The following is a 12,045-nucleotide window of genomic DNA, read 5'->3' on the forward strand; positions in this document are numbered from 1 at the left end:
GGAATACCACATAGGATCAGTAAGGAGTGAGTTGAGGGGTGAAGGTTGAAGTATTGAATTGAGTTGCAAGCATGAGTGAGAACTATCTAGAGGTGGGAAGAAGGGGGTTCATATACCTAGATGGGTGGCAAGCTGACAAATGGGAGCTGACAATGGGAGCTGACAAATGGGAGCTGACAAATGGGTGCTGACAAGTATAAAGACTGGTAGGGTTGTTGTTGGCTGCAAGCCATGTCAGGATGACAGGTGGGACCGAGCCTAGCCCTCACAATACATGAGCAGAGGATTGCTCAGATTGCTTGTATTGCTCGGTACTGAGTATACTGATTGTACCGAGTATACTGCTTGTGTTGAGTATACTGACCATGCCAAGTATACTGCTTGTACCAAGTATACCAATTGTACCAAGTATACTGATTGTACCAAGTATACTGCTTGTGCCAAGTGTTGCCGACACGGCCCACTGCTTGGGTTGCTTGAGTTGCTCCACTGAGAGTGATGATCATACTGAGTATCGCCAATGCGGCCCACTGCTCGGGTCAATTGATACTACAGTTCCTTGGCTCCCCTTGTATCATTGTGTAGTCCTGTTTGGTCAGTGTTGTTGCGGGTTGCCCTTTGATTGTAACAGAGAAGTGACTGGGTGGATTGTTATTGGCTGCAAGCCATGTCAGGATGACAGTCATCTTCAAAGGCAAGCATCTACAATCAACCTGGTTTCCATCACAAGGCACTCCCAACTGGCTATACACAACCTTGGAGAATGGATGGACGTCAAATGCAATTGGATATGAGTGGTTACAGTGTATCTTTATACCAAGTACTTCACCATCAACTGATTGTTACCGGCTGCTCCTCCTTGATGGTCATGGCTCCCATATACCTGTTGACTTTATGTGGCTTTGCAGGCAACACAAGATCCACCTACTATACCTCCCGCCTCATGCCTCACACCTGCTACAGCCATTAGATTTGGCTCCTTTCTCAGTGCTCAAATCCAAGTATTGTGATGAGATCCAAGTGCTCTCCGCCTTTGACGATGCAACACCAATCAAGAAAGAGCGCTTTGTTACATCATACAACAAGGCAAGGGAAGAAGGGCTATCTGATGTGATGGGCTAGGCCCAGTGTTAGCACCTTGGCAACAGCACTGGCCTTGGTACCTCCAAATTGGGCATACAACCCCTAGCCACCTCCAGGGCAGGCCCTGCAACCTCTGAAGCAGGAGTTCTAAAACTCTGCAAGTCCCACTCTGGGGCTTGCCCCTTATCAAATCCATTAAGTTCTACTTTGCATATTGCCCTCCGCGGCTTGCCCCTTACACTTCAAGGCCCACCATCACCTCTTGGCCTGGTACAAAGAGGAAGCTCTACCCCAGAATTGGGTTATTGGGGTCTCTGTGTAAGGTCACTGTAGGCAGGCAATTGGACACAGGATGGATTGGGGCTGTCTGGGGCCAAATGGGATGAGGTTAGACGAATCCTTGATGGCTGAGCCTCAAGGTTTGTGAGGAATATATATAGGTGGCCTGTGAGCCTCTGGTTCAGCCCTGGAGTACATCCAAGGGCTGGCCAATACATGTAAGGGGAAATACTCATGACACTCTGAAAACGGCTGGACTACTAATAAGCTTGGTCTAGAGTGGTTGAAGCATTTTGATGTGTACACAAAGGGGTGTACTATTGTCTCACACCGTCTACTGGTTATTGATGGCCATGAGAGCCATAACTTGCTGGAATTCCAGCAATATTGCAAGGATAACCAGATCATACCAATCTGCATGCCTACTCACTCCTTGCGTCTCCTGCAGCCACTTGATGTGGGTTATTTTGCCCCTTGGAAGCAGGCGTATGGGTGCCAAGCCAAAAACCTCAAGTGCAACAGATCATGCACATAACAAAGACTGAGTTCTTACCATGCTTTATAGCAGCCTTTAAGGCTTCATTTACTCCTAGCAACATCCAGGGAGCCCACTCGGCCATTTGTTGTTTGCAGCAGCTTGGCGCCATTTGACTCATTCTGAGCACTGGTTGTACCGAAAGTTAAGCCCCATGTTGTACGTCATTATTTAATCCTTGAAACACATGGCTACTCATAGTTTGAGATTGTAGATCAGATTAGTCTCGCACGTGGCGCATCGTTTTTCATCGAGTCGATATGAGTCATTCTTGGCATTGTGCACCACAGAAGGCTGAGTTCAGAATAACGTTCGCTTTGCGCTACTGTAAAATCTTTCAAGATCTCTGCGGATCGTCGAGTCCCATGGTTGGCCACAGGGGAAGTGCGGTATGCCATCCTCTATATTTTCACCTTGAACAGATCAAGCTTTGCAACGTTCAAGAACGTTCAAACAGACTTGTTGTAATCTAGCACAAGAGTGTTGTTCTCCTCTGCAGGACTAAATTCAAGAAACCAAACATCCCGTCTCTGGGGTCACTACATCTTTGGTGCTTGGCGTGCACCTCATCACTTCATCGCGCATTGCGACGTCGCCCCGATTTGGTGATCCGGTACAGTGTTGGGACGGGTAACACCCGGAACCGCGTAAAGTTAAAGCGGGACTTTACGCATCTCCGGGCGTTATGCGTCCTAACACGTTACTCTTCAGATCGACCTCATTGCCCTAGCGTACGTTTTACGTATTATTCAAATGACGGCAGAGTTGAAGATCGATGAGCACAAATGACTCATTGCGGAGTTCAATTAAGGCTGATAAGGGGCAGAGACTCTGGAAGACCGTAGCTAATAAAACACTAGTTTCCGGCATGGATTATAGAGTTGCAGCACAACTACACACCCGGAATTTCATAGAACTAATGTTCAACCAACTTCTTACAAAAGCCTTCCTCCATCCGGAATCAACATACGATCAGCGATGGGTCCTGTTCTCAATCCTATCTGGTGTTGTCATGGTTGCAGCAGTGCTCCGAGTGCGCTCAAAATCGAACATACCCGTCATCAACAAGTATAGCGGTGACTTTTTTCTTAAAAAAGCACATACGGAGTACCTCAATAATGCGAAAGCCCTCATTGCTGAGGGTAATAAAAAGTTCGACGGACCATTTCGTGTCCTCACCACACTCGGGTCAAGGGTAATTCTTCCACCGAGATTCACGGACTGGGCAAAGAACTGCAAAGATCTGGACCATCCAAAACTTGTCGCCGACGAATACTTCGCACGCTACCCAGGCTTCGATGGAAGCGGAATGGTTGTCGACCCAGGTCGAATGATGATAAACATAACTAAGACGAAACTATCCCAGAGCTCACGTAAGTGGAGTTTCCCCTACCAAAATTTCCTCGGCGACTTATTTATGATGCAGAATGCAACATCTTCAACGAACGTATTTCCGGAATACTCGAAAAGGAATGGACTAATACGCAAGGTAACGTTTTCAACACTGTTGATGAGCACCAATCTGACTTCGAACTAGAGTGGCGCACTGTCGATTGGGCTCTTGACGCACAACGATATGTGGGGCTGATGTCCGCACCCATTTTTGCAGGTCCTGAACTAGCAAACGACCCTCAGTGGCATGAGCTTACTGTTACCTATACTATCAACTTATTCAATGGTGTCCGAGCACTTCGAGCATGGCCCCCGCTTCTGAGGCCAATCGTCCATTGGATTCTGCCAGAATGCTCAACTTGTCGGGCACAAGTAAAGCTCGCACGGAACAAGCTAAAACCAGTATTGGAAAAGAGAGCCCATGAAAAGAAAGAGGAACTGGCTGCTGGCCGCAATCCAACAATATACGAGGACGCGATTACCTGGAGCGAAGACTTAGCTGCTGGACGACCAGTTGATCACGCTGCAATGCAACTTGCTTTCGCAATATCTGCCATGCACACCACCACCGAGCTTCTAAGACAAGCACTACTGGACATCTGCGCGCATCCGTATCTCATCCAACCTCTCAGAGAAGAAGCCGAAGCTGCTGTAGCGAAGCATGGTTGGACAACGGCTGGCTTGTCTCAGATGCAGCTGCTGGATAGTGTGGTGAAGGAAACGCAACGGCTGAAACCTGGATCGTTAGTCAACTTGGAACGCAAAGCCCTTGAAGACATTGTTATGCCAAACGGGACCATATTGCCAAAAGGGACGAACATTGCCATGGACACATCCGTAATGTGGGACCCAACGGTCTATCTTGACCCAGAGACGTACGACGGTTACCGGTTTTATAACAATCGCCATGGAGGTGGTCCACGAGCTCGTGATGCGCAACTCGTCTCAACTAGCTCGGATTTTATTGCGTTTGGGTTAGGTAAACCGGTCTGCCCAGGTCGTTTCTTCGCTGCCAATGAGATCAAAGTTGCCTTGGCCAATATCTTGATGAGGTACGACGTACGCTTACCAGACGGAGCTAAACCTCGAGTCCTACACTACGGATTTGAGATGCTCTCGGACCCAAGCGCGAAAGTTGAAGTGAAGAGACGAATCACTGTCAAGTAGGGCAACTAGCCCTACTGAACCAATGTCATAAGGAGTATGTGTTAAGATCCAATAATCGGAGAGCCAGTCATTACCAGTCATTCCGTTATTACCCGGCACAGCCCCACTACAGGCCGGTAAAGAATGAGCAGCTAAGAACAGTTTACGTGACTAGCTCACAAGTGGATCTGTGAGCTCACGCGCTAAGGAGTGAACGCTCACGATGGACTCTGTAAGAGCTTGTCATATTTAGAGTAAGCTGTTAGATTTTATAGAGTATATAGATCTTAGATAGGATACTTTTATAAACGCACTCAAGCTTTATGGTCTCGTTAACGTTCTCCATGTGTAACAAACATCGCAATACTTCAAGAGTTACTCATACACGCGGTCTGCAGTCCTGAGGTCGTCTTTCTCCATAAATAACATGTAACCATTGCTATAGATGCTCTGCTAGCCTAAATCCGCATACTCTACGTCAATGCGAACTTGTTACACATACGTTACAGTGCAGTAATCGTGTAGCGCATAGAAGGAGGCTTCGCCAGTAACAACTAGTTCTGCAATCTTGACCAGGTTCATCAAATGTTTTACTGGGGACTTTTGCATAATGCAGTTGTTGGGCCAGCATTGATCACCGACTCAGTAGTTGTCGATTTTTTTTCGGCATTTTCGCCTGCAGACGGTTCATATTCAATTGCTGTATCGGTGAGGCCGAAAGCAAAGGCTGTATCATTTCCGAACGATCATCGGAGTGCGAGTTGATCATGTTGACCAAGACTTTTGGGTATGAAAAATTCCTAAGAAGCAAACGATGGCAAGGGGAGACGGAAGGTGCAGCTCAAACTGGTCGAAGAACGGCAGCGCGAGCAAGATAATCAACAAAGCGGTGTAGAGGCGGCGAGTGTTTTGGGAAGCTGGCGGCTTATAAAGAGGACAATGGAGGGTACCTAAACCACTCTGGAGTTATTGGTCTGCTGCCGAGTCTTTTGTAGATGCAACGACACTGGGCAGCTTACACGACTCATCAAGCACCCAAATACCATGTAGAAGTGCAGATTCTAGGTTAGTTCTGAGAGTGCCAAATGAAACCCTAGTCTTTGCTATCAACGGGCCCTAACCGTGCAACACATCGTAGCCTCACTGCTTGCTTTGTCAGCCCTGATCCATGACTTATTTTTGGGCCTTCACTCACCTCTACGTCTTTGGTTCATCATCCTCAGGTGATTGGACTCGGGGCAGTCACAAGTACAGATGACGGGTCGCCCGGGAGAACTTGTTTTCAACGTCCTATGGTCGTATGTGAACGTATTGTTGGAATCAATCGTATATATCCTAAACCAAAATAGTGATTATGAGCGCATGTCGACCCTACCGCATCGGTTGCATGCCCAGTAGGAGTAGTGAGTCGCTGAGTACATCTTTGGGCAAGTGTAACGACCAGTCGATTTGATGTTGGTATGGCGTAACCGAGGACGGTAACAATTGCGTGCAAGACTAATTTCTCGTCTCTTTCCATTCTGCGGTCATTCAATGGTATCGTACTGTTGAACACAAGACGATACCTTGTCTGCGATTGATGATTCACATGAACGCGCGGAACGAGCTAGTTGCAGCACCAGGTATAGCGAAGATTGTGGGTGTGGTCGAAGGCACAGCGGGCATGTGCTTGTCCCAGACGTGTTTGATGAGAGCGTTCCCGTCACCACCGTACATCTGGCCGCAGCAGGAGTAGATAAGAGACGTTGCATCGATAGAATAGGTATGTTCTGATAGATGCTCTTTTCGGTAGTGGCCCTCAAAGTGCGCGTAGTACTTGTGAGCCTTGTTGCAGGTGCCTTGGGATCCGGTGCAGTGCCTTTGAATAAATGTGCTTGGCTTGCGTTTCTTGTGGACACCTGCGTAAGGTCTATTTGAAGCGATGGGCGTTGCACTCGACGTATTTCGGAGCGCGTGCTTGCTTATGGGAGGTGTCGGAGGTACTAAGAGGGATGTAGGGGTGCTGCAGTCTTTGTCCCGATCAAACCCCTGCGGGCCGTGTACAGAATCGTCAAATCCCGGGTGAGGAATAGCAGTGAAGGAAACTGGGGTAGGCATGCGATTGTTATTAGGGGATTTGTACGATGGTGTTGAGACTTGGGAATTGGCGAAGACATGTTTCAGGTCCGAGTCGAGCTGATCTGTGGTAACATTAGACCTATTGTGGGCATGCGGATATCGTCACATACCAACACTTTGGATGCACAATTCTAAAACCTCATCTGGGAGTGCAGCAAGCATGCTAAGGTAACCGGATATTCTATCGCCCTCCTCTTTGTAGGCTGTCACACAGTTCGAAAGACTTTTTGGGTCTAGATATCTCCGAAGCACTCTGATTGCGTCGAGGTGAGATGGCTGAGAGATTCCGAGCTGTGATATGCTAGCTGTCGTCATGAAATCCATGACAATGACTGATGGCGCAGAGACCTCCTTCTATGCGATAAAAATGTTGATTGCCGAGGGTATCCTGTGAACCAGCAGAGAGCTTGGTATGGCGGAGATGTTCGTTGAAAATGTATCTGATGTGTCAACCAGACATGGTGGTGGGTTGACGGCTGTCGAGATATATGGAATAACGTCATGGCACCGGCAATAGGCTTTCTTATACTCAAGTTAAACGTGGTTGCGAAAGTCCAATCTGCAGTTCGGTGAGTGCGTGTGGTGCTGCTTAACATCAAAGACTGAACTCTGCCTTGTGTCAGCCGGACACCCCATAGCCGCGCACTAATTAGCAGCCTTGCTTAATGATCCATAAAGAACAGTACCAATAGTCATGCATGCCTGACCTTCAAACCAATTCTTCACGATGGATCCGGATTGCAGCCTATGCTAGTCGGTAAAGTCCCTCCCTCAGCTGGGTTGGAAGTGTGGCTGGGGTCGAAGTTAAGGCATTCTTGAGCAGTGTGGTGATCGTAGAACATGCACCCGCCTACGCCGACAGGCCCGCGCAACGTCCACATGCTCACGCGCCTGCGCGCGATGCCGTGACGGAGCTGATCCATGCTATTGCTTGTGTGGAAAGAGGATTACAATGCTGGGGGATTTGGCTGGAGAGCGTACGCTAGTCGAATGCCGCCAACAGCCTGCAACATGTTAGTGTTCGCGGCCCGCGCTCACACACGCGACACCCCTGGTCGCATAGTCCTCCCGCCACCGATGCCAACTTGCGGAGCACGTTCCGCATCACGACCTTCTTCACTGTTCTGTCATCGCACTGGTGGCACAATGAGCTCAATTACAGGAGCATTTGTTTCGATGTTCGTACCTTTGAGCAAGCTTTGAAAATGGGTGCATCACCTGCGTTCCCAGCATGTGACCAGCTTCCTACATTGTAGGCAGTCCGCCTAGATGAAAGTGAGCGAGAGACTTTTCGGAAGTTCCATCAGTGTTGCCTTGATTCAAGCTACCAAGATGGTAACAGTAGTCAATTTCTCGACATTGCTAATTGTGAATCCATGTCTGTGACGACTTGTGCCGCTCGACACCGAATGTGGATCCACGTCACGAGTGACTATTGACTGTCCATACAGAGGGGAACAGTGCCAAGAAGTGGTTGCCCTTGCGAGATTGTTCTGCTGCTGCGCCTTCTTTAGACCGTCGCCCCTACAATCGAGGTACACAGCAGTCGTCTTGAAAGGGACATGAAATCCAAGAACATTTATTCAGGTCCCTGAGAGGAAGTTGGAATGCTGGAATTTTTTGAGAGTGTATTCGACAATCTTGCCATCGCGCATTGATGGGGCAACAAGAAGAGCAACTTGCGTACTTACTTCGATGAACTATAAGAGCCTTCATTGAAGTCTCGTTATGTGCAATACGATATCCAGCAGCCAAACAAGCTCGACGACCATCGTATAACGCATATACGCAAAACCCCTATACTAAGATGAACTGCACCGTCACAACACTCGCGGGCATCACTAGCCCGGCCAATCCGTGGCAGCCTGCCAACCTGATCGTGAACATCCTTCTCGGCACGCTCGGCATTACCATCGCGAGCATACAGCTCCTACTTCAGTACCAGACGTTCCGGGACTCTCGCTGTAAGTGTTCTATTGGCCTGAAGGACTGGATGTAGACTGATCAGACTATTCAGCGGCTAGCAAGGTTGCCGATGCGCGTCAAGTTGCGGGCTTCACCAATCCGTAGGCAACTCCTGTCGAATGAGTTTGCGGTCGCAGCAGAGGATGGATATATTGTGTTGGTGGATGGGATTGGCTAAGACATGGTGGTGCAGTGTTCGAAAGTTGGTGGAGGTAGCGAGTGGGGAAGGGGTCATCGATGCGCGCTAGTCTTGAGATAGCCTTCCAAGTAGCTTGCCTTCTTCTCTCCTTTTACGCATCTCCCATCTTGCGACCATGCTGAAATCCGAGCAACGCACTTTCAGCTTTTTCTTTTGTAGTCAGAGGCTATTGACACGAGGTCCTTTCGCAATCAAAGATGTTGTAGCTCGGTAATGCGTGCACCAAATCGCGCGCTGGACCTCGGTACAACTTGCGCTTTGCCTCGCCCTTGTTTCTTGCACTCTTGCGTTTACACCTCACAGGACATCGAATCAGTGCGCACGACCGGCGAACAGACATCGGCCTCTGCTTCGATGTCATATCTTTTGCACGGCAGCACTTCGCACACAGGAATGGGTTGGGTCGATCAGGTTCCGCGGGCTGGGAAGCTCTACATCGGCGGGCTTTATGCGCTGTACCAGACCGACTTGATACGTGCAGCTGGCATAACACACGTACTGTCTGTTATCGACTACGATCCACTGCTCCAGGACAAGTTCTCACACCTGAACCACTTACATATCCGGGCCGACGACCATCCCAACGAGAACTTACTTCAGCACTTCCCGGAAGCAGTAAAATACATCGACCAGGCGCTGAAAGAGGCCGAAGCGATTGATGAGAGGGAGGAGATCTCGAAGAAAAGCAAAGGTGAAGATGCAGGAGGCGTCTTTGTGCATTGCGCGATGGGTAAATCGCGCTCAGCTACTCTTGTAGTAGCCTATCTGATCTGGAAGTACCACCTCGATGCGGTGACAGCGCTAGACCAACTCTGCGAGGGTAGGCCCGTCTGCGATCCAAATCCTGGGTTCAAGGAGCAGCTCTTGGTATGGGAGAAAATGTGTAAGGGCAAGTCAGAAGAAGCAAGTAAAGCGATCTACGAAGAATGGGAAAGAACAAGGTTCAAGGGCGAATACTGGGAATGGGATAAGCGCGCAGAGGAGCTGAAGTCGAAGCTGTAAGCGTCGGCTCGGTTCCTACTGATCACCATCACTGTTGTTGCATTACGACCAACTGCGATCTCAACAACAGCGTACAGTCGTCAAACCTTCCAAAATCGGTACCGATGTGGTGCATATGAGGCGTCGCTCTTCGCGGAGCGGGAGTTTCCATGTGGTCGAGAAGGGCGTAAGTGTTTCAGCTCTTGATCAAAACCAAAAGTAGACGTCGGGGACAGCTCCGCAAAGTCTATTCAAATCTTGCTCACTTTCGGATTTCGAGCTTTTCATACACCATGCCCAAAGCTTGTTGGAAGCATAGGAACGGTGCATAACCGCCTCAGAAAAGTTGTGATCCAAGATCTGGATGCCCATATGTTTCAACCGACAAATTGGGGCGGAGTACTCCGGTGTGCTCACCAAGATGCTACTGCATAGCAGTCACCATCTGAGTTTCGACGGCCTTACCCTTCATGCACGAGCAGCTTACTTGTTTTGTCCATCACGCATTGCCTGGAATACGTATGCGAGCCATGATACCGGACGCCTTACAACGACTCTAATACAACATTCAAGTTTGGTCAGCATCCTTCAGACTCAATAACATTCTTCAAGCAGCTTCCACATCTTCCTTTTACGACCCCAGTATGGCACCTGCACGCGATAGCGAATTCCTGCCAGAAGTATGGGGCCTGTATTCTCTCGGCACCTTGTGGATCATGCTGAGGTTCGCGGTGCGACTTCGTACAGATGGAATCAGAGGACTACGACTAGACGATGGCTTCGCCTTCCTTGCGCTGTTCGCGTGGACATATACCTGTGCCATTATTCAGATCACATACTACACAGGCACGAATACAGACTTCACAGCAGCAGAGGTAGCACAGTTCGACCAGAAGAAGTATGACGAGGTCGTGTATGGCAGTAAACTATTCCTGGGGTCCTGGTACGCCTAGTAAGTACACACTACTCCATGCCCAGCACAGAACTGACCTAGGAAAGCTTTGTCCTCATCTTTTCGCTCAAAGCCCATCGTCTTGATCTTGTATCAAGGCATCTTCTTCCAATCTTGGCAGAGATGGGTGCTGCGCATCACCATCGCCCTTTGTGTGTTTGGATCCTGTGGCTTGACGGTGGCTTTCAGCCTCAGGTGCTTACCCTATCATCGGAGGTGGCAGCTCGTGCCACTGCCTCCAGTAATGTGTACCGCATCGCCCAAGATTCTCATCACTACGAGCTGTACCAACGCAGTGGCGGACGTCTTCGTATGTTGCTCCGTCGAACAAACGAGTTCTACAGCAACTGACAGTCTGCAGTTGCTTAGCGTCCCGATCTCGCTACTCTGGAATTTGAACAAGCCATTGCGAACGTACGTCCCACGCGCCCTCGACTTGTTCATCGTCGGCTAACTGTAGCAGCCGTCTTGCTGTTCTCCTACTTCTAGCCTCCGGCGTGTTCGTCCTCGCAGCGTGGTGAGTATCGTTTTATCTTGATCAGTTCCGTTGGTCTGACAGATTGCTCGAGTATCATTCGTGTGTCGCTTACCGTCGTGCCTAATATCTTCGTCCTCAACATCGCTCGCTGGGGTGTACGAGAGTTCTGCATCGCTATCGTTGCTGTGAATACTGCAAGTCTCCAGCCAAGTAAGTAACGGCCATGCAAGACTCTGCTCGACCCTGACATAGCGCACAAGTATGTTGGCAAAAGCACAGTGTTCCGCAAGTCATTTTGGATTAGCAGAAAGCCCGCACAACAAGTTCAGCAGAAGCGCAATAACTACATGTTCGCATCTGCACAACGAGCCCGCCAGCGCCTCAGCAGAGTGCGGAACGGCAACCAAGTCCTCAATTCCACCTCAGCTGGTCCATCAACAATCGACATCTATATTCAGCTGGAGCTTAGTGACGCGGGGTTCGTTTTCGAGGATCCGGACTACCAGATGACCTCCAACCTGCCGCCCCATGCCGCTCCACGAATCACATCGGGTGACATGGATCTGGAGAAAGGCGGTGCGTTCACGACTGAGATTATGAGGCAGGATAGTAGCTTTCCGAGAGTAGCTGATGAGAGTGACGAAGGAGATGCTGGTCGAAGCGGGAGTCGGCCTTCGCAGAGCAATCGATAGGGCCGCACTGCTGAGCCAACAAGTTTGTGGCATCGATTGTACCTCCAAAACGCATTGAATCGAGCCGATTTCCGGCTGAACGTGCACTGTCGCAATTCGAAAGCAGTGACGTTTGAGCCTGTTCTACAACCGTTCTGCCCCTGCAGAGCACACATCAAATGTGACGGCGTGGGGCCGCTGGTAGAATACCATGGAATACCGCGCCGAGCTGCTATCTAGCTAGGA

General features: G+C 49.4%; 5 protein-coding genes across 5 annotated transcripts; 4 read left to right on the forward strand and 1 right to left on the reverse strand.

Annotated features, from left to right (window-relative positions):
- Positions 1-2,816: 2,816 nt before the first annotated feature.
- BU25DRAFT_401257 (cytochrome P450) lies at positions 2,817-4,456 on the forward strand (the record flags this gene model as incomplete). Its single annotated transcript, XM_033705005.1, has 3 exons — positions 2,817-3,270; positions 3,324-3,391; positions 3,437-4,456. The coding sequence occupies 3 exons, from the start codon at positions 2,817-2,819 to the stop codon at positions 4,454-4,456; spliced, it is 1,542 nt and encodes a 513-aa protein (XP_033557279.1).
- Positions 4,457-6,019: 1,563 nt separating this feature from the next.
- BU25DRAFT_425106 (uncharacterized protein) lies at positions 6,020-6,715 on the reverse strand (the record flags this gene model as incomplete). The annotated part of the gene is made up of 2 exons (XM_033708328.1): positions 6,020-6,615; positions 6,664-6,715. The coding sequence occupies 2 exons, from the start codon at positions 6,713-6,715 to the stop codon at positions 6,020-6,022; spliced, it is 648 nt and encodes a 215-aa protein (XP_033557280.1).
- Positions 6,716-8,284: 1,569 nt separating this feature from the next.
- On the forward strand, positions 8,285-8,699 carry BU25DRAFT_414601 (uncharacterized protein). The gene has a single exon (XM_033707333.1). The coding sequence runs from the start codon at positions 8,361-8,363 to the stop codon at positions 8,550-8,552; it is 192 nt and encodes a 63-aa protein (XP_033557281.1). The 5' UTR covers positions 8,285-8,360; the 3' UTR covers positions 8,553-8,699.
- A 316-nt stretch (positions 8,700-9,015) lies between these two features.
- Positions 9,016-9,928, forward strand: BU25DRAFT_414602 (phosphatases II). Its single transcript, XM_033707334.1, has one exon. It carries the CDS (start codon positions 9,072-9,074, stop codon positions 9,717-9,719), a length of 648 nt encoding a protein of 215 aa, XP_033557282.1. The 5' UTR covers positions 9,016-9,071; the 3' UTR covers positions 9,720-9,928.
- Positions 9,929-10,342: 414 nt separating this feature from the next.
- On the forward strand, positions 10,343-11,820 carry BU25DRAFT_462242 (uncharacterized protein; the record flags this gene model as incomplete). The annotated part of the gene is made up of 7 exons (XM_033710506.1): positions 10,343-10,650; positions 10,698-10,891; positions 10,947-10,960; positions 11,012-11,064; positions 11,114-11,167; positions 11,220-11,338; positions 11,408-11,820. The coding sequence occupies 7 exons, from the start codon at positions 10,343-10,345 to the stop codon at positions 11,818-11,820; spliced, it is 1,155 nt and encodes a 384-aa protein (XP_033557283.1).
- Positions 11,821-12,045: the final 225 nt, after the last annotated feature.

Source organism: Macroventuria anomochaeta (assembly GCF_010093625.1).
Source record: "Macroventuria anomochaeta strain CBS 525.71 unplaced genomic scaffold BU25scaffold_39, whole genome shotgun sequence".
In the NCBI taxonomy this organism is placed as follows: domain Eukaryota; kingdom Fungi; phylum Ascomycota; class Dothideomycetes; order Pleosporales; family Didymellaceae; genus Macroventuria; species Macroventuria anomochaeta.

What these genes read in the sequence shown, in the direction of transcription:
- BU25DRAFT_414602 (XM_033707334.1), top strand. Translation starts at nt 9,072, where the DNA reads ATGTCATATCTTTTGCACGGCAGCACTTCGCACACAGGAATGGGTTGG.
- BU25DRAFT_414601 (XM_033707333.1), top strand. Translation starts at nt 8,361, where the DNA reads ATGAACTGCACCGTCACAACACTCGCGGGCATCACTAGCCCGGCCAAT.